The sequence below is a fragment of the Herpailurus yagouaroundi genome, unplaced genomic scaffold (genome assembly GCF_014898765.1).
Source record: "Herpailurus yagouaroundi ecotype Mexico unplaced genomic scaffold, PumYag 28, whole genome shotgun sequence".
NCBI classification, from domain to species: Eukaryota; Metazoa; Chordata; class Mammalia; order Carnivora; family Felidae; genus Herpailurus; species Herpailurus yagouaroundi.
Window position 1 is genome coordinate 4,931,945 of NW_024412376.1, and position 22,368 is coordinate 4,954,312.

The following is a 22,368-nucleotide window of genomic DNA, read 5'->3' on the forward strand; positions in this document are numbered from 1 at the left end:
TACAGAAATCAGTTGCATTCTTATACACTAACAGTGAAGCAACAGAAAGACAAATAAAGAAACTGATCCCATTCACAATTGTACCAAGATTCATAAAATACCTAGGAATAAACCTAACCAAAGATGTAAAAGATCTGTATGCTGAAAACTATAGAAAACTTATGAAGGAAATTGAAGAGGTTATAAAGAAATGGAAAACATTCCATGCTCGTGGATTGGAAGAATAAATATTGTTAAAATGTCAATACTACCCAAAGCTATCTAAACATTTAATGCAAAGCAATCCTAAAATTTGTATGCAACCACAAAAGACCCCGAATAGCCAAAGTAATTTTGAAGAAGACCAAAGCAGGAGGCATCACAATCCCAGACTTTAGCCTCTACTACAAAGCTGTAATCATCAAGACAGCATGGTATTGGCACAAAAACAGACACATAGACCAATGGAATAGAATAGAAACCCCAGAACTAGACCCACAAACATATGCCAACTAATCTTTCACAAAACAAGAAAAAATATCCAATGGAAAAAAGACAGTCTCTTTAACAAATGGTGCTTGCTGGGAAAACTAGACAGCAACATGCAGAAGGATGAAACTAGACCACTTTCTTACACCATTCACAAAAATAAACTCAAAACAGATAAAGGACCTGAATGTGAGACAGGAAACCATCAAAACCCTAGAGGAGAAAGCAGGAAAAACCTCTCTGACCTCAGCCGCAGCAGTTTCTTACTTGACACATCCCCAAAGGCAAGGGAATTAAAAGCAAAAATGAACTATTGTGACCTCATGACGATAAAAAGCTTCTGCACTGCAAGGAAACAATCAACAAAACTAAAAGGCAACTGACAGAATTGGAAAAATTATTTGCAAATGACATATCAGACAAAGGGCTAGTATCCAAAATCTATAAAGAGCTCACCAAACTCCACACCCAAAAAACAAATAATCCAGTGAATAAATGGGCAGAAAACATGAATAGACACTTCTCTAAAGAACACATCCGGCTGGCCAACAGGCACATGAAAAGATGCTCAATGTTGCTCCTCATCAGGGAAATACAAATCAAAACCACAGATACCACCTCATGCCAGTCAGAGTGGCTAAAATGAACAAATCAGGAGGCTATAGATGCTGGAGTTGATGTGGAGATATGGGAACCCTCTTGCACTGTTGGTGGGAATGCAAACTGGTGCAGCCACTCTGGAAAACAGTGTGAAGTTTCCTCAAAATTAAAAATAGACCTACATTATGACCCAGGAATAGCACTGCTAGGAATTTACCCAAGGGACACAGGAGTACTGGTGCATAGGGGCACTTGTACCCCAATGTTCATAGCAGCACTCTCAACAATAGCCAAATTATGGAAAGAGCCTAAATGTCCGTCAACGGATTAATGGATAAAGAAATTGTAGTTTGTATACACAATGCAATACTATGTAGCAATGAGAAAGAATGAAATGTGGCCTTTTGTAGCAACATGGATGGAACTGGAAAGTGTGATGCTAAGTGAAATAAGTCAGGCAGAGAAAGACAGATACCATATGTTTTCACTCCTATGTGGATTCTGATAAACTTAACAGAAGACCATGGGGGAGGGGAGGGAAAAAAAAAGAGGTTAGAGAGGGAGGGAGCCAAAACATAAGAGACTTTTAAAAACTGAGGACAAACTGAGGGTTGATGGGGGGTGAGAGGGAGGGGAGGGTGGGTGTTGGATATTCAGGAGGGCACCTGTTGGGATGAGCACAGGGTGTTGGTGGAAACCAATTTGACAATAAGTTTCATAAAAATTTTTTTTAATTAAAATAAATAAATAAATAAATAAAATCAACTTGTCAATTTATGGAAAAAAATGCTGCTTGGGTTTGTTAAGAATTGTTTTGAATTTACAGATCCAATTGAAAATATTTCTATATTAACAATGTTGAGACTTCCAACAACATTGAGAACATGATCTGTTTTTACCTTTATGCAGATCGTTCTTTCAATAATTTTTTTTTTAGTTTTCAGTGTATGCCTTAAGCTTTTCATTAATTTTGAAATTATATCTAAATATTTTATTTCTTTTTTTAACGTTACTTATCCATTTTGAGAGAGAGAGAGCAGGAGGAGGCAGAGAGAGAGAGAGGGAGACAGAGAATCCCAAGTAGGCTCTGCACTGTTAGCACTGCAGCACGTGGGCCTCGAACACATGAACCATGAGATCATGACCTGAACCAAAACCTAGAGTTGGATGCCTAAGCAACTGTGCCACCCAAGAGACCCTAACTGCTGTATTTACAAATACTATATGATTTCTGGTGCATCATAAATGGAAGTTTTCCTAATTTAATTTTTTGTTGTGGTAGAATACACAACACATAATATATATCATTCTAAATAGTTTTAAGTTTGCAGTCAGTGGCATTAAATACACTCACATTGTTATCAATTATCACTGTCAAACTCTAGAACTTGTTCATTGTCCCAAACTGAGCCTTTTAAACATTATGTTATCATTTCTCCCTCCCACAGCCCATAGCAACTCCCATTCTACTTTATAATAAATTGACTATGTACCTCATAAAAACATGATTATCCTAATATGACTGGCTTATTTTAGCCACAGTCTTAAGTTGTATCTATCTTGTAGCATGTTTCAGAATTTCATCCTTTTTTGAAGTTGAATAATAGTCCATTGTATATAATACCACATTTTGTTTCTCCATTTATCTGTCAGTGAATGTGTGGGGGTTTCCACCTTTTGGCTAATGTAAATACTGCTGCTATGAACATGGGTGTACAAAGATATGTTTGAGTCCATGCTTTCAATAGTTTTGGGTATATCCCTACAAGTGAAATTGCAGGATATGGTAATTCTATGTTTAATTTTATGAAGACTGTAGAGGGAGGAGCCATGGAAGAAGAGCATAGAAGATTTTTTGCATCCCTCAAACCTGAAATATAGCCAGATCAACACTAAACCATCCTTCACACCCAGAAAATTGATTTGAGGATTAACACAACTATCTGCACAACCTGAACAGAGAACTCAGCAGGTACACAGCATGGTTAGGTGAACTGGGGGAGAGAGAAGCTGTGGGGCGCAGGGAGCTGTTTCTGCACATAGAGAGTGGATGGAGATGTGGGGGAGAGTATGAAAGCAGCTGGAGAGAAAAGAGAGTATGCAGGGGTCTGAACAAAAAAGGGAGAAAGGAGAAAGGAGAGGCTTTAGATTCCATTAAGATTCTATAAACTGAGGGAGTGCAAAGTCTGAAACTTTGAAGTTCAATACCTGGCAGTGCTCTGGTGGGAAGGGAAAATCTTCAGTAGCAGAGAGTGAGGTCCAAGGCGTCCTTGGGCCACATGGGGAGAGGCGGTTCCCCTGCTGAGGACATTTGATAGAGTCTGTGCAACCACCCAACAGGCAAAAGTCCCAAGGGACCCTGGAGAACAACCACATTCACTGGTGCTGGAACAAGGATGTTAAAGGGGAAGCCTGGTGCCAGATGTGTGTTTTAATTTTCCATAATCCCTGAAATGCTGCTGCTACAAGATCGCACAAACTTCTTCTGGGGCTCGCTGGCACCCAGCTGCAGTCTCTGGGCATTGGCAGTAGCATGGTCCCACAAACATTCCTGGGTGCAGCCAGCACCTGGCTATCGCTTGGTGAGACCCATCACCAGAAGATCTGAGTGTGTCAAAGCCCCAGTCCCTCAGAAGTGAGGGTTTGGGAAACACAGCCGCATTTGAGATAAAACTCAGGAGGGAGATGCCAACTGGCAACCTGACAGCTTGGTCACAGACAGTATAAAAGTGGGGAGTGGATGGGAGCTGGAGACAAAAGAGGGGTGCATGATTGTTGGTCGGGAAGAGCACAGTGTTCTGATTCTAGATACTGGGTAGCTGAGTGACACCATTGTCACCCTTCCCATGCATGCCCATACACATCTACATGTCCACCCCAGTAAGCTAATCTTCTCTATCTAGTGTAGAACAGAGTCGTTACACTAAGCCCCGCCAACCGGGACAACCTCACTCTTCAGCAACACCACAAGTCTCTCCACCTGCTTTGTTTACGGACTATAAAGTGATTCATAGTTTGACTTCTGGGGGAAACCAATGTAATTTCAATCCTATTTCAGTCTGTTTGCTGATCTATTTAATTTTTCTTTTCTTTTCTTATTCTTGAATACAGGAGGAAAAAATATTTTATTTTCCATTTTTATTATTTAGAATCACGACAGTAAGAATACTAGCTAGGATTTAAAACAGATTAGAATCCCTTTATGCAGAGGTAAAAGCTAGTTAGGATGAAATAAAAAATGCTACAACTGAGGTGTAATCTTGAATAGACGCCACTGCGGCAAGGATGGATGAATCAGAGCAATGAATTTGCGATAGATTTAGAGGACAAACATCTGGAAAAATGAAGCAGAAAAAAAAGGAGACTAAGACAAAAGAGCATGATTTAAGAATTAGAGAAATCAGTGACTCATTAAAAAGGAAAAACATCAGAATCATAGGGTTCCCAGACGATGAACAGAGAGAAAAGGGGGTAGAAGGGTTATGTGAGCAAATCATATCAGAAAACTTTCCTAACCTGGGGAAAAACACAGACGTCAAAATCCAAGGAGCACAGAGAACTCCCATTAGATTCAACAAAAACCGACTATTAACAAGGCATATCATAGTCAAATTCACAAAACATTCAGGCAAGGAAAGAATCATGAAAGCAGCAAGGGGGAAAAAGTCCTTAACCTACAACAGAAGACAGATCAGGTTTGCAGAAAACCTATCCACAGAAACTTGGCAGGCCAGAAAGGAGTGGCAGGATATACTGAATGTGTTAAATTGGCAAAATATGCAGCCAAGAATTGTTTATCCAGCAAGGCTGTGATTTAAAATAGATGGAGAGGACAAAGCTTCCCAGAAAACAAAAATTAAAGTAGTCTGTGACCACTAACTCAACATTGCAATAAATTTTAAGGGGGATTCTCTGAGGGGAGAAAAGATGGGAAAAAAAGATAAAAAGTAACAAAGACTAGAAAGGACCAGAGAATACCACCAGAAACGCCAAATCTAAGGCAACATAATAGCAATAAATTCATATTTTTCAGTACTCACTCTAAATGTCAATAGACTAAATGCTCCAAACAAAAGACATAGGGTAAGAAAACAAGATCCATCTGTATTCTGTTTACAAGAGACCCACTGTAGACCTAAAGACACCTTCATATTGAAAGTAAGGGGATGGAGAACTATCTATCATGCTAATCATTGCCAAAAGAAAGTTGGAGTAGCAATACTTATATCAGGCAATCTAGAATTTAAAATAAAGACTGTCACAAGAGATGAAGAAGGGCAATATATCATAATTAAGGGGTCTATCCACCAAGAACATCTAACAATTGTAACTATGTATGCTCCAAATGTGGAAGAACCCAAATAGATAAATCAAGTAATGACAAACATAAAGTAATTCATTGATAATAATACCATAATAGTAGGGGACTTCAATACCCTACTTATGGCAATGGGCAGATCATCTAAACAGAAAATCAACAAGGAAACAATGGCTTTGAATGACAAACTGGACTGGATGGACTTAACAGATATATTCAGAACATTTCAGCCTAAAGCAACAGAATACACATTCTTCTCCAGTGCACATGGAACATTCTCCAGAATAGACCACATACTGGGAGAGAAATCAGCCCTCAACAAGTACAAAAAGATCGAGACCAAAATAAACTCAAAATGGCTGAAAGACCTAAATGTAAGACAGGAAACCAGTGAAGTCCTCGAGGAGAAAGCAGGCAAAAACCTCTTTGACCTCAGCCGCAGCAACTTCTTACTCAATACGTCTCTGAAGGCAAGGAAACCAAAGCAAAAATGAACTATTGGGACCTCATCAAATAAAAAGCTTCTGCACAGTGAAGGAAACAATCAGCAAAACTAAAAGGCAACCGACGGAATGGGAGAAGATATTTGTAAATGACATATCAGATAAAGGGTTAGTATTCAAAATCTATAAAGAACTTATCAAAGTCAACACCCCAAAAACAAATAATTCAGTGAAGGAATGGACAAGAGACATGATTAGACACTTCTCCAAAGAAGGGCTCCAGATGGCCAACCGACACATGAAAAAATGCTCAACATCACTCATCATCAGGGAAATATAAATAAAAGCCACAATGAGATACCACCTCACTCCTGTCAGAATGGCCAACATTAACAACTCAGAGAAAGACGATCTTTTTTGCATTGCTGGTGGGAATGCAAGCTGGTGCAGCAACTCTGGAAAACAGAGAAACTCTGGAAAACAGGTTCCTCAAAAAATTAAAAATAGAACTACCCTATGACCCAGCAATTGTACTAAGTATTTATCCAAGGGATAAAGGTATGCTGTTTCAAAGGGGCACATGCACCCCAATGTTTATAACAGAACTATTGACAATAGCCCAAGCATGGAAAGAGCTCAAATGTCCATCTATGGATGAATGGATAAAGAAGAAGTGGTATATATATATATATATATATATATATATATATATATATATAATGGAATATTACTTGGCAATCAAAAAAATGAAACCTTGCCATTTTCAACTATGTGAATGGAACTAGAGGGTATTATGCTGAGCGAAATGAGTCAGTCAGAGACAGACAAATATCATATGACTTCACTCATATGAGGAATTCAAGATACAAAACAGATGAACATATGAGAAGGGAAGCAAAAATAATATAAAAACAGGGAGTGGGACAAAACATAAGATACTCTTAAATGTAGAGCACAAACAGAGGGTTGCTGGAGGTGTTTTGGGAGGGCAGGGGATGGGCTAAATGGGTAAGGGACACTACTCTTGAAATCATTGTTACACAATATACTAACTTGGATATAAATTAAAAAATAAATAAATTATTAATTAAAAAGAAAGAATTACCATACTATTTTCTACAGAGGATGCATCATTTTACATTCCCACCAGCAATGCTTACAGCAGGTTTAATTTTTCCACATCCTTATCAACATTTGATATTTTCAGAAAAATTTTTATAATAACTATCATAATAGATATGAATTGGAATCTTGTAGTTCTGACCTGCAATTCCCTAACAATTAGTGATGTTAAGCATCTTTTCATATACTTATAGGCCATTTGTATATCTTCTTCAGAAAAATGTCTATTCAAGCCCTTGGACCATTTTTTAATTGGGTTATTAGTTTCCTGTTGAGTTATAAGAGTTCTTTACATATTCTGGATATTAATCCTTCATCGGATACATGATTAAAAACCCTTTCTCCCATTTTGTGGGTTAAATTTTCACTTTGTTGATAGTGTCCCTTGATGAACAACAGTTTTCAATTATGATGAATTCCAATTATTTTTTCTTTGCCTGTGCTTCTGGTGTCATATGCAAGAAGTCATTGCCAAATCTAATGTTATGAAGATTTCCCCACATTTTCTTTGGAGAATTTTATAGTTTTAGCTGGTACGTTTAAAAACTTTGATCCATGGAGTTATTTTGTCTATTGTATAAGTAAGCATCCACCTCAGTCTTTTGCATATTGATACCCAATTATCTCAATACCATTTGTTGAGAAGACTGCCCTTTCTTCCACTGAATGGTCATGGCATTCTTACTGAAAATCATTAGATCATATATGCAAATGTTTATTTCAGGGCTCCCTAATTTTTCCCACTGGAAAATTTCAGTTTTCTTATTTTGTTATTTTGTTTCCCAAGTAATATATCAATTTTCAAGAAGATACAAAAGGGCATTGGAGTAAAATTCCATATTTTTATCTTAGCTTCTATTAAATACAAGTAAGAATTCAAAAATTTTCTTTAACTGCCCATAATTGTAAAGAAAATAATGTTGATGGAGGACATTTTACAATTCTTAATCAGACAAATGCAAAGAAACAGAGAACACTATCCTCTAATGGTGATGCAGATATTAATCATGTTAATTAAATCTCATAGTACAACTCTTCAGATAATGATATCAAAATTTTCCTTCAACTCAATAATTAATGCTTAAAAAGAATATTTCTAATGGCAAGCAAGAAATATGGTATTCTCATCCAGTTATCTTCAGCAACCAATATTTTATCACAGATATTTGTAACATTCCTTATTGTAAACAAGGATCTAGGATAATATTCTTTCATCTTTTACTGTATATGGACATGAACATTTATTTGATATGGTTCGCCAGTGGACAAAAGTGTATGCAAAGTTGAATGGAAGGAGTTAGATGATGTAGGAGTGATCAACATTGTGATTAATCATTTTAATTGGTGTTTATATCATAAAATAAAAATATATTCAATTATAGTGCAACATCATTTACAATCGATAAAAAGAAAATGAAATAACAAATATGAAATAATAAAATATGCAGAGTATCTGATGAAAATTACAAAATCTGGTGAAGGAAATCAAAGAAGGCCTAAATAAATGGAGAAACATACTGTGTATTATTGGAAGATTTAGTAATAAAAAGCAAAGATGTAAAATCTTCCTAAATTGATCCTTAGGTTTAACATAATTTATAACAGCATTATTTTTCAATAACATAGACAAGTTTACTCTAAAATGTTATGGAAAGGAGACTCTAGGGTAGCCAAAACAATTTTAAAAAATAATATAGTAGGAGGAATCACTTTTCCCAATGTTAAAAATTACTGTACAACAACAATAATAAAAACATCATAGCAGTGGTGGAGAAAATGACACATAAAGCAATGGAAAACAGTATAGATAACTGAAAAATACACCAACGCAAAAATGTCCAATTAATTTTGTTTATAATGTGAAAAAACAATTCAATGAATGAAGGTAGTTTTTTTCAAGGAATTATGGTGGAGCATTTGGATACCCATTAATCAAAATGTTAATCTATCACCTTTTACAAAAAGTAACTCAAAATAGATCCATAGACTTAAAAGTTAAGACACAAAACTAACACCTTTTAGAAACAGAGAGGGAGGGATGCAAACCATAAGAGACCCTTAAATACAGAGAATAAACTGAGGGTTGATGGGTGGTGGGGGAGAGGGGAAAGTGGGTGATGGACATCAAGGAGGGCACTTGTTGGGATGAACACTCGGTGGTGTATGTAAGCCAATTCGACAATAAATTATGTTAATAAATAAATAAATAAAATAGAAATATGGCAGAAAGTTTGGGATTTAAGGTTAACAAAGAGTTCATACACTTGACATCAAAAGCATGATTGAAAAATGAAAAAAAGTACAACTTATCAAAATGAATATATTTGTTAAAAAATTGGGTCTGCAAAAAATAATTATAGAATTGAAGAAAATATGTTAAGATTACATATCCAACAAAATACATGTACCTAGAAAATTTTTTAAAAATCTGAAAACTCAACACTTAAAACTCACAATTTAATTAGAAAATGGGCAAAAAATATGAATAGATTTTTCACTGAAGAGGATATACAGATGCCAAATAAGCATCTTAAATATATTCAACATCATTACCTATTAAGGAAGTGCAAAATGAATCCATAATGATATTAATACATAGCTAACAGACTGGCTAAAAAAAGTGATATCATCAAATGTTGGCAAGGATGCCAATAAACTGGTCATTCATATGTTATTGGTGGGAATGGCAAATGTTACAGCCACTCTGAAAATAGTTTGGTAGTTTGCATCTAAAACTATAAATTACTTATCATGGACCCAGTAATTTAATTCTTGGGATATTTCCTAGGGAATTAAAAATTTACTTTCATGCATAATTTTCTATACAAATTATCATTTCATATCTATTCATAATAGCTATAAATTGTCAAACACCCAAATGTACTTCAGTGAGTAAATAATTTGACATATTTTGATACATCCATACAAAGGAATACTAGTCATCAAAAGAAATAAAGTATTTATAAATGCAACAACTTGGATGCAATCATGAAAATTATTCAAAAGAAAGAAGCCAAACTCCAAGAGATACAAATTCTGTGATCCCATTTATGTAACATTCATGAAATAATATAACTAGAGAGTGGTTTAGTGGTTGCCATGAGTTAAAATTGGCAGAAAGAAGGGATCAGTGTAGCTATATAAAAAGGTATTATTAGGGTCCATATAGTGATAATAGAGTTCTGTATCTTGATTGTGGTGGTGGTTACACAAATATGAACACGTGGTAAAACTGCATAGAACTAAATACACACACCTGTGCACTCACACACACATATATACATCCACAAATGAGTGCATGTATACTGGTGAAATCTGGATAAGGTCTGTACGTTTTATTAATGTCCGTTTCATGGTTTTGATATTGTACTATAGTATTGAATCATAGTAACACTGATGGAGGCTGAGTAAAGAGTACAAAGGACTTCTCTCTGCATTTCTTTTTGTGAATCTATAATTACTTCAACATAAAAAGTTAAATGGAAATCACAATGGAACATCACACATCTAAAAGTGGCAACACCAAACAAAACCAAAATATTGACAATATCAAATGCTTGTGAAGTGTGGATCATCTATGCAGAGAAACTGGAAATCTCATAGAGAGAATAGAGAGAGAGAAAAAAAGTGGTACAGCCACTTTGGAAAATAGTTTGGCTGTTTCTTATAAAATTAAAAATACACTTACTGAAATAATGCACTTAGTAAATGACTCAGCAGTTTCACTCTTAGATACGTATCCCAAAGAACTTATATATATATATATATGTGTATGTGTGTGTGTGTGTGTGTGTGTGTGTGTGTATATACACAAAGCTTATGTGCACATGTTCATAGTAGCTTTATTCATAATAGCCAAAATCAAGAAACAACCAAAATACCTTACAATGGCTGAATGTATAAGCAAATTATATCTTTTCTATGTAGAAGCCTATTGAATAATAAAAGAATGAACTCTTAAAACATATGGCAACAGGAACTGATCTCAAAGGCATATGTACTTAATATGACATTCTGGAAAAGGCCAATCTATAGGGACAAGAGCAGGTAATTGGTTGCCAGGAATTGGCAGTGGGGGAGGAATACAAAGGGAAATCCAGGGGAAGTTCCGAGGTGTTGGGAACAAAAGCCTGTGCTTTTTTTTTTTTCAATATCCATTGAACTGTATACCACAGAGTGAATGTTACTGTATAAAAACTTTGAAAAACCACATATGCTTAATAAAAACAAAATATTAAGAGCTGATGGCTGATTTTTTTCAAAATTTTCAAAAATATATCAATGTATAGATTTAAGAATCTCAGCCAACCAAAGCAGGATAAAATTCAAAGAGAAACACATATTGGTAAACCATAGTGAAACTGTTGAAAATCAAATATATAAAATATGTCTGAAACTCAGACAAAGAATAAAAGAAACATATTATTGGGATGAATGATACAATAGATACTGTATTCTCATCTGAAAATGTAAGCCAGGATACAAATGGGTTACATCTTTGAACTACTGAAAGTAAAACTTCCCAATGTAGAATTCTACTTCCAGTGAAAATACACTTCACAATTTTAGACATTTTTATAAAAACATTTTGAAGATAAAAACCGAGGCCATTGGTCACTGCAAGGTACAAATAAAAAGAAACACAAAAGGAAGTTTTTCAGTGTGAAAAAATATGATACACATGGAAATCTGAATGTACTGGAGGAGTTAAAAAGCCCCCTGAAAACAGTAAATGGATGAGTAAATGTAAATATTTATATTAAAAAAATCTTTAACATTCTATTAGCTACTTAAGCAAATATAATAATGTATTGTCAGGTTAACAACACATACACACACACACACACACACACACACACACACATATATATTATTACAAAAGTGCAAATGATGGAAAGACATTAATGGAATTATACTGTTATGAGATTTTTACATTTTAATATTTAGAAAAAACAAATATGCTTTATTTGTTCATGAAGGTTCACCAAATAAATTTTAAAATGTTTCATACCATTTACTATCCATATACTATGGATATAGATTTTATTATCTTTACCTTTCAATAGTATGGTTAACTAAAGATGCAAACTCATTTGTGAATTAGCACATCACAATAGTTAACATCCTTGGAATATATAAATACATAATAAAACTATCACCTGTTCTGTACTTTAACCATACCTATCTAGAAAACTCTGCCGTATAAACAGAAATGTTTTGGGAACCATGGTTAAAATTAAAGGGCTATTAGCATGCTCACTCCTTGATTGGAACTAAAAAGTATATACAAATTTTCATTGACAACATGATCTAAAGCTGTACTGTTATAGTTGCCACTAGCCACAAGCGGCTACTTAAATTTAAGTTAAATAAAGTAAATAAAGTAAAATAAAATGGAAATTATAGTTCTTTAGTTGCACTATCCACATGTCAGTTACTCAATAGCCACATAATCAGTGGAGACCATTTCTATAAGTACATAAAGCTCTACTGAAGCACACTCATCTAGATACTAACCCTCTGGAAACCAATACCCATCATTATAACTTCCTCCTGGTGATGATGGTTTTAGATAACAATTTGGAGGAGAATATCCAACATCACAGTGACAATTAAACCTATTATTGCAAACCTAAAATCAAAACCAAACAAAAAAAAAGAGAACATTTTATGTACAAGATAAAAATTAAGTGCATTATTTGTGTCTGTTAGATAATATGTTATTAAAATATGATAATTTCACATATTATAGGTAGTTTTAATGGTATTTTCATGCAGAAAGTAATTTTTAAAATAAAATCTAACATAAAAAATGTCAATGCAATATCTTTTCAATGTCATGGATATTTCCATTTATTAGTCACTTGTGTTTTTAAATAAAAATAGGTAACATTATGATACAACTGAAATGCATTCTTCTAAAAAACTATAGAAATTGTAAAGCTAGAAATTATAAAATGGTGGGAGTTGACATATAATATGAATTGTGTTAGATTAAAAAAAAAATACTTGTGACAAGAGGGAACTTTTACCAAAATGATGGGGGAAAACAAAGAGGAAAAAGCATGCTTAACCAGAAATAGATACAAATGTATTTGTTAGAAATAGGAAGGCTAGAAAATATCTATAAATGTGATCTCGTGGATGAATCGAAAGGGTCACAGCTAATATCATCGTCAATGGGGAAAAAAACTGACAGCCTTTCCCGTAGTGTCAGGAACAAGACAAGGATGTCACTCTCACCATTACTGTTTAACATAGGACTGGAAGGGTTAGCCTCAGCAATTGACAACAGAAAGAAATAAAGGCATACAAATCTGCAAGGAAGAAGTCAAACTTTCACTATTTGCAGACAACATGATACTCTATGTAGAAAACCTGAATGATTCCAACAAAAAATTGCTATAACAAGTACATAAATTCAGCAGTCACAGGATAGAAAATCACTGTGCATAAATCTGTTGCATTTCTATACACCAATAGCAAAGAAGCAGAAAGAGAAATCAAGGAATCAATCCCATTTGTAATTGTACCAAAAAACAATAAGACACCTAGGAATAAGTCTAACTAAAGAGGTAAAAGATCTATCTTCTAAAAACTATAGAACACTTGTGAAAGAAATTGAAGAGGACACAAAGAAATGGAAAAGTATTCCATGCTTGTGTACTGGAAGAACAAACATTGTTAAAATATCTATACTACCCAAAGCAATCTACACATTTAATGTAATCCCTATCAAAATAACACCAGCATTTTTCATGGAGCTAAAACAAACAATCCTAAAATTTGTATGGAACCACAAAAGACTCCAAATAGTCAAAGCAATCCTGAAAAAGAAAAACAAAACTGGAGGCATCACAATTCCAGATTTCAAGCTATATTACAAAACTGTAGCCATCAGGACATAATGGTAGTGGCACCAAAAACAGACGTATAGATCAATGGAACAGAATAGAAAACCCAGAAATTGACCCGCAATTATATGACAACTAGATTGCCAACTAATCTTTGACAAAATAGTAAAAGTATATTCAATGGAAAAAGTCTCTTCAGCAAATGGTATTGGGAAATCAGACAGCTAAATGCAGAAGAATGAAACTGGGCAACACTTTCTTACACCATACACAAAACAAATTCAAAATGGATGAAAGACCTAAATGTGAAACAGGAAACTATCAAAATCCTAAAGGATTTTGAAACCTCTTTGACCTTGGTTGGAGCAATTTCTTACTAGATGCTTCACCAAAGGCAAGGGAAACAAAAATGAACATGAACTATTGGGACTTCAAATAAAAAGCTTGTGCACAGCAAAGGAAACAATCAACAAAACTAAAAGGCAGCCTACAGAGTTGGAGAAGATATTTGCAAATTACATATCAGATGAGGGTTAGTATCGAAAATCTATAAAGAACTTATCAAACTCAACACCCAGAAACAAATAATCCAGTTAAGAAATGGGCAGAAGACATGAATAGACACTCTTCCAAAGACATACAGATGGTCAACAGACACATGAAAAGATGCCCAGCATCACTCATCATCAGGGAAATAAAAATCAAAACCATGATGAAATACCACCTCACACTTGTCAGAATGGCTAAAATTAACAACACAGGAAATAGCAAGTGTTGGTGAGGATGCGGAAAAAGCAGAACACTTTTACACTGTTGGTGGGAATGCAAACTGGTGCAGCCACTCTGGAAAACAATATGAAGGTTCCTCAAAAAGTTAAAAGCAGAACTACTCTATGACCCAGAAATTGCACTAGTAGATATTTACCCAAAGGATACAAAAATACAGATTGAGGAGGTGCATGAACCCCAATGTTTTTTATGTTTGTTTTATTTTTTAGAGAGAGAGCATGAACATGGAGAGGCAGAGAAAGAGGGAGACAGAATCTGAAGCAGACTCTGCTCTGTGAGAGCAGAGCCCAATATGGGGCTTAAGCCCACAAACTGTAAGATCATGACCTGAGCTGAGGTCAGATGCTAAACCGACTGAGCCACCTAGGTTCCCCTGCACTCCAGTGTTCATAGCATAGCAGCATTATCAACAATAGCCAAACTTTGGAGAGAGCCCAAATGTCCATCAACTTGTCCATATGCAATGGAATATTACTCAGCCATCAAAAAGAATGAAATGTTGCCATTTGCAATGATACAGATGGAGCTAGAATGTATAATGCTAAGTGAAATTAGTCAATCAGAGAAGGACAAATACAATATGGCTTCACTCATTGTGGAATTTAAGAAACAAAGCAGACAAACATACGGGAAGGGAGTAAAAAAAAGAGAAGAGGGGGAAACAAACCACAAGAGACTCTTAATGATAGAGAACAAACTATGGGTTGAGAGAGACAGGTGGATGGGAGATGGGTGATGGGTACTAAGGAGAGCACTTGTTTTTATGAGCAGCGGGGTTGTACATAAGTGACAAATCACTGAATTCTACTGAAGCCAATATTGCACTGTATGTTAACTAAAATTTAAGTTTAAAGAAAAGAAAAGAAAAAACAGGGGTCAAAAGCAGAACCGAGAATCTAGAAATAGGTTCATGCAAAAATTAAACTTTAAGTAAGAAAGGAAAGAAACAGAAAAGAAACTGTTAATAATAGGACATGTAAGTGATTTGGGAGAAAATTTTGATACTTGTCACACAGCTAGGTCACTTTTTTCCTGGATTATTATATAAAATATGAAGCATTGACATGGCAAGGAGACACTAGCCACAGAGTTAAAGCCAAATGCTGGCTTGGAAAAATTTACAAAATTTACAAAATTTCTATACCCTAATACATAATTTCACAGTGAATGGACAAATAGAGAAATATAAATGGCAAATATGACCACACATACATGCTTAAGAACTTTATTTATTAACTAAATGTGAATTAACAATAGTTTAGCGTGTGAGAAGAGATTAAAAAACCTGAGAAGCTAGTCTGGCCAGAATTTCAGAAAATGCACATTTTCATCCATGATAGGTGAGAGCAAAACTGGTACAATATTTCTTAAAAACAAAATATTTCTGAAAATGTAAATGCTGCATAAGTTTGACCCATCTGATTTCATTGCTACCAATTTAAGAAATCAGATAATTGTGCAAAGGTGAGTGTACAACAATGTTCATTGTGCCATTAATAACATTAGTCAAGTAAAAATTTAACATTATCTAAAAGTCCATCAGTAAATGAATTTTCAAATATAGTATGGAGGAAACATACAAGGAAATAAATTGAAGCCACTAAGGAATAAAAGAGATCTGAGTGGACAAGAAACTGCTCTCACAAAAATATGTGTAATACATGTAATATAAGTATATTAAGTGTGTGTTTACATATATATCAGTACACATACATTCAATTGTAAGCAAAATTTATATAAGCATGTATAAAAGTATATTTGTAGCCTTCAACAAGCCCATTTCCAAAATTTCACACTCTTAATCTAACATAATAACAGACTGTTTCATTTTGCATTTTTGTACAAAGTTCAAAGCTTATTAGCCCATGAGGCCTTTAATAATCTTAACACATAAATCATGTACATAAGTATAAGTAGTGGAATCCGTTTCCTAATTTAACTTCAAGTTTCTAAAAGAAATTTCCATATCAAATTATTCTTAACCTTATTATTAGTGGAAAATGCCACTAATGGATTTTAAACACTATATATAAAAATAGAGAAACTATTACATACCCCATGTCCACTGCAATTTTTTACTGAGTCACAATTTGTTTTTACTGGGTTCTCACTTCTTTCTCTACAGAATCCTTTATAACAATACTGAAATGTTAAAACGACCAACAGAAAATATTTAAAATCAAGAGTTGAGCAATTGTACTTGATACAGAAATTAGATGCAGAAGATAGATACAGATACACATGCACACACACACAGCATGCACGCACACACCACTCTGGATTTCATGACATCTACTTCTTCTAATAAAAGAAGCTGGGAGTCCAAATGGCATATAATTACTACACATAAAATTTTGAGAATGAGATTCTATTTTCCCCATGAGGGAGCACAGCTGTGAGTTTATTGATACTAATTGGTGTAAGAACAAAAACAGCCAATTTGTACTATTTGTAATGAGCTAGGATCTGGCATTTCTATGCATTTTAATAGTATATACTCAGATTGACCCCGTGAAAGAGATGTTTTTATCCTCATTTAAAATGTTTACTTATTTATTTTTGAAAGAGAGAGCACAAGCGGGGTAGGGGCACAGAGAGAGAGAGAGACACAGAATCTGAAGCAGGCTCCAGGCTCCGAGAGCATAGAGCCTGATGCCAGGCTGGAACCCACAAACCGTGAGATCATGACCTGAGCTGAAGTTGGATGCTTAACCAACTGAGTCAACCAGGGGCCCCATCCTCATTTTATATTTGAAAAAATAAATGTGCTGTTTTGGGGACATGCATAAGTTACTGATAGAGCCAATACTCAGTGCAGGAACTACTTTAGTCACAGAGCCTCATATTGATCAATGCTAAATATCAGTGTTCTTATAATTTTTATATTTATTTTCAACTTTAATGACAATATCTCTTGTCTTTTACATTCGCACCGTGTTCTAGAGAAAGTTACTTAATCCCTCCGTGCTTTAGCTTTTCCAACTTTGAATTTGGAACAGCAATTGATAACCCAAATTTATTCAAATGTAGGTTATAAGGATGAAATAATTTGTTGGACACACATAGTAAATGCTCACTAAACACAAGATACTTTTTAAATTATTTGTTTATTTACCTCATTTGCATGTGGACTTTAAGTGCTTATTCCTCTATCCAAATTTTAATTTAATTTTAATATCTTTAGGGAAGTCAGTAAAAATTATCTGTCAGCTTTTCTCAGGTTATCTGATAGAATATACATTGTATGATGAATAGTCTTAAAAATCATTATTTTCTATCACCATTAACCAATCATAAAGGATAGAATATCAGTTGTTCAGTAACTGGAAGTGCTCTGATGAAGCCAGCAAGAATAACAAAATTTTGTACAAACCAGCATTACCTGTGCACAAAATCATTTTCATTCTAGTGCTCCTTAAACATTGCCATTGAGGCAATATTAACTAGTCATATTTCATTGGGTTGTCTTTAGGGGGAAAAGTCAGGAAAAGTTAAGACCCATGCTTCTGATACAATTTCCTTCAAGTAACAGATCAATTTGCAGCTGGCTCTTTTGTCATGACAGCAAAAACAAGAGACGCTACAAAAGTAGCTAGGCCTGGGCAATGGTTGAGATGATGTTTTGAATATAAACTAATATATAAGACTTCCTTCTTTGAACAAGAGACACAAACAGTGTCCCAGAAGCAGCCATACCATGTTTCAAAGAAAAGAAAAAACAATATAAGAAAATACATATTTCCTAAAGAGAAATGCCTGGATTATATAAGCATATCTTTGTAGAGTCCCAGGTAAGAAAAAGGGAGTTAATTTTAATCATCAATTCATTGATTAGCTTATCTAGTTTTGGACATTTAAATGTCCCAAACATATCCCTTTTCAAGTTTGAAATGAATGTGCTGAGATATGTTCATCTTCCCTGGCCTATGTACGTGAACTAGAATCACTTCTCCTGTTCTAAGCCTTATAAATAAAAAAATCAGAAGGCTTTCTGTCATATCCAATATTAAGCAAACTTACATTGCTGGAATATGCCTATCTCCATGCAGTATACTCTTCACCCAGTATATAACAGTATTCAATATATGAGTGTTTTATTTAAAATTTCATTATGATTAATAAGGAAGATGTACTTTTCTTCCAGATGTACTTTCTATTAGATGTTAATAAATAAAGACTCCCTCCTCTCCCTCTTTCTTTTTATCTATCAAGATAATTTTTACAAAGGACCCACATTTACTGAGAGTAAGATAAAGAAGTCTTTCCTTTCCAACCACTCTGAAATCAACTGAACAAGGAAAAGTAACACATAAAATAAAGTATATCTTGGATGAATTTTTAAAATAACCACAGAAAAACTCCACATCAAATTCACTCACAACAGCTCCCCTTTTCCTAATTAATGTGAGTAAAGGAGTATCAGAAAGAGGCAATTTGAAGATAAAAGATTTAAGAACTTCCTGGGATTTTGAAATAAAATGAAGGCCCTGGTGGATAAAATGAGGCGAGGAAGCAACATCATCAAATACAATGGTAAAGGAGAGACCCTGGTTGATCAACCTTGAATGCTCTGGAGGAACTGCAGCCTGAGTAAGAAGGAAAAGCAGAGGAAGAAGAGTCAAAAAGGCAGGTAGGGAAGGGTGGCTAAAATGCAGAATTATCAATGGAAATCTGTCCTCAAAACCACAGAAGTAGTTAGCTTTCATATTCACTACTCACCTCTCCTTTCTCTCAGTTACAAAATTTAGTCGACACAACACTTTTATCCCAAAGGAGAAAGTTTAGAAAGGTATTTTGTTTTCTAAAGCAACTGAATTAATGGTGACTACAGAATTGGGGCTTTTCAAATGGTTTGTCCTCTAGAAGAGGGCCATCCAATGCAGTATCATGGCCTAAAAGCCAGTTTCCACAATGAAGACTGTCATGTGACAAACCCCTGTCACATGGAAAAGGCTGCCAGTTAGTTTTTTTTTTTTTTTTTTTTTTTTTTTAGCAATAGTGTGAGAGTAAAAAGTCATGCCAGTTTAAAGCTCCTACTGAACCAAATAGGGAGAAACTTTCTTCCTCCCTCACTTCCCCCCTTCCCTTCACTTCCGTTTCTTCCATTTCCTTCCTCCCTCACTCCTTTCTTTGTTTTCCCCACATGGGGACATTGGCCAGTTGGGCATAGGCTAATGATCAGACTTTCCCAGGAGACAATCACTGCTGGAGAGATGAGTGAATTGATCTGTAAAGCTTTAAGCAGTCATACGGCTGGTGGGACAAATCAGCACAGTAATCTGTGGCATTTGTATATCTAGTTCCCATATGGTCTCATTTCAGTTCTTGTCATTGTAATTGTATTTTCCCTGAAGGTAAGATGTTGTTTCACTCTCACTACTTTTAAGATTCTTTGTCTTAATTTTCATAAATTTAATTATGCTGTATCCAACTGTGAATTTTACTAGGTTCATCCTATATGACATTCTTTCAGCTTCTTGCATTTTTAGGCTTATGCCTTTTTGGCAAATCTGGAAACTTTCCAGGCATTATTTCCTCATATACTTTTCCATTGTTAAATTCTTTCTCTTATTCTTCTAGAATGACAATATCATGGATATTATATCTTTTGCTATAATCTCACACATCCCTGAGGCTCTATTCATTGTTTTTCAGTGTACTTTCTGTTATTCAGATTGGGTATTTTCTATGGTTCTATCCTCAGCTTTACTGATTCTTTACCCTGCCACCTTCATTCTGCTCCTGAGCCCATCACCGAGTTTTATAAATTATTATTTTTTAAGTTTATTTATTTATTTTGAGAGAGACAGAAATATTTATTTGTGAGTGGGGGAGGGACAGATAGAGAGGGAGAGAGAGAGAATCCCAAGCAGGCTCTGCTCTGTCAGCACAGTTCAATGCGGGGCTCAAACTAACAAAACTGTGAGATCATGACCTGAGCTGAAACCAAGAGTCATATACTTAACCAACTGAGCCACCCATGTGCCCCTATAATTTTTTTTTTTATTTCTAAAATTTCCAGTTGGTTCTTTTTTATATCTTCTCTGTGTGTGCTGGAACTTTCTATCGTTCCATTAGTAGTTTCAAGAGCATGTTTGTAATTGCTCTTGAAATACGCTAATGATGGCTGCTTTACATTCTTTAAAGTATATTGGTGTAATCTTGGTGTTATGATGTTAGTGTTTTTTTCTCTTTCAAATTGAGATTTTCTCGGTTCTTGGTATTAAGACTGATTTTTTATTGAAACCTAGATATTTTGAATATTATGCGATTCTGAATCCTGTTTAAACCTGTTTTAGCAGTTCTCTGTTAGAGTTCTAGACAAGGGACAAGAGATATCACCTGAGATGAGAGGGCCTCCTAATTACTACAAGGGTCAGGGAAAGACAGACACCAGTAGGCTTCTGCTCATACCACCCTGGTTAGAGTGAAGGTATGACCACAATTCTTTCTATGTTGTGTGGTTGAAGTAGAGCAGTTATTATTTAAAAGTATACTGTTTTCTTGACTGCCCCTTTGGATAAAGAAGTCAGGCTTTCCTTGATGACTCTTTTTTGTCAGTTCCATTTGGCACTTCCGAGTTGCTAGCTTTTCTGACACCCAGGTTGCGATATATGAGGCAAAAATGAAAGGAAACTCACTGCTGTGTTGTTCCTTGGGTTCCAAAGTCCCTACCTAGTCTTGCCTTTCTCTCTTCAGCTTTCACAGTATTATGTTAGCTTTACATATAAAACTGTTTTTAACTGTACACAATAGAAAAGTATGTATAATACATCATTCTGGAACCCCAAATCTCTACCTGTAATTTTTAATCATCACATAATACATTTATCAATATTTTCCTTTATATTTAACTCATTTTGTAGCATTTAAGAAATCTTTGAGTATATCAGACCCTAAGCTTTCTCTGAGGTATTTATTAAAACATTTTGATCTGCAGTTCCTCTGAAATAATATTTTCTATTTTAGTCTAGAAGTCAGTTTATCATCATACCAATATTGCAATGCTTTAATTGTTTTAACTTTACAATAAATCTTGATATTTGGTAGTATGAATTTCCAGTTTCCATTTTCTTCTTTAAAATTACGTTGATTCCGATTTTGTGTCTCCCTCTCTCTCTGCCCCTCCCCCGTTCATGCTCTGTCTCTCTCTGTCCCAAAAATAAATAAACGTTGAAAAAAAAAAATTTTAAAAAAAAGGGGACGCCTGGGTGGCGCAGTCGGTTAAGCGTCCGACTTCAGCCAGGTCACGATCTCGCGGTCCGTGAGTTCGAGCCCCGCGTCGGGCTCTGGGCTGATGGCTCAGAGCCTGGAGCCTGTTTCCGATTCTGTGTCTCGCTCTCTCTCTGCCCCTCCCCTGTTCATGCTCTGTCTCTCTCTGTCCAAAAATAAATAAACGTTGAAAAAAAAAATTTTTTTAATAAAATTACATTGACAATTTGTTATTTGGGTATTGAGTTTGGTAAGTTCTTTATAGATTTTGGATACTAACCCTTTATCCCACATGTCATTTGCAAATATCTTCTCCCATTCCACCGGTTGGCTTTTTTTGTTGATTGTTTCCTTCACTGTGCAGAAGCTTTTTATTTTGATGTGGTTCCAGTAGTTCATTTTTGCTTTTGTTTCCCTTGCCTCCGGAGACATATTTAGTAAGAAGTCACTGTGACTGAGGCCAAAGTGTTTGTTGCCTGTTTCCTCTAGGGTTTTGATGGTTTCCTGTCTTACATTTAGGTCTTTCATCCATTTTGAGTTTATGTTTGTGTATGGTATAAGA

At 35.0% G+C, this 22,368-nt stretch overlaps 1 protein-coding gene across 1 annotated transcript in view; it reads right to left on the minus strand.

Moving 5' to 3' along the window:
• The window catches only part of LOC121039933 (A disintegrin and metallopeptidase domain 3-like), a 143,698-nt gene that overhangs the window by 22,193 nt on the left and 99,137 nt on the right, over positions 1–22,368 (minus strand). The window contains exons 16-17 of the mRNA XM_040490388.1: positions 16,650–16,736; positions 12,469–12,583 (exon numbers count right to left, since the gene is read on the minus strand). Coding sequence (XP_040346322.1) covers positions 12,469–12,583; positions 16,650–16,736 — 202 coding nt within the window. The remainder of the gene's footprint in view (positions 1–12,468; positions 12,584–16,649; positions 16,737–22,368) is intronic.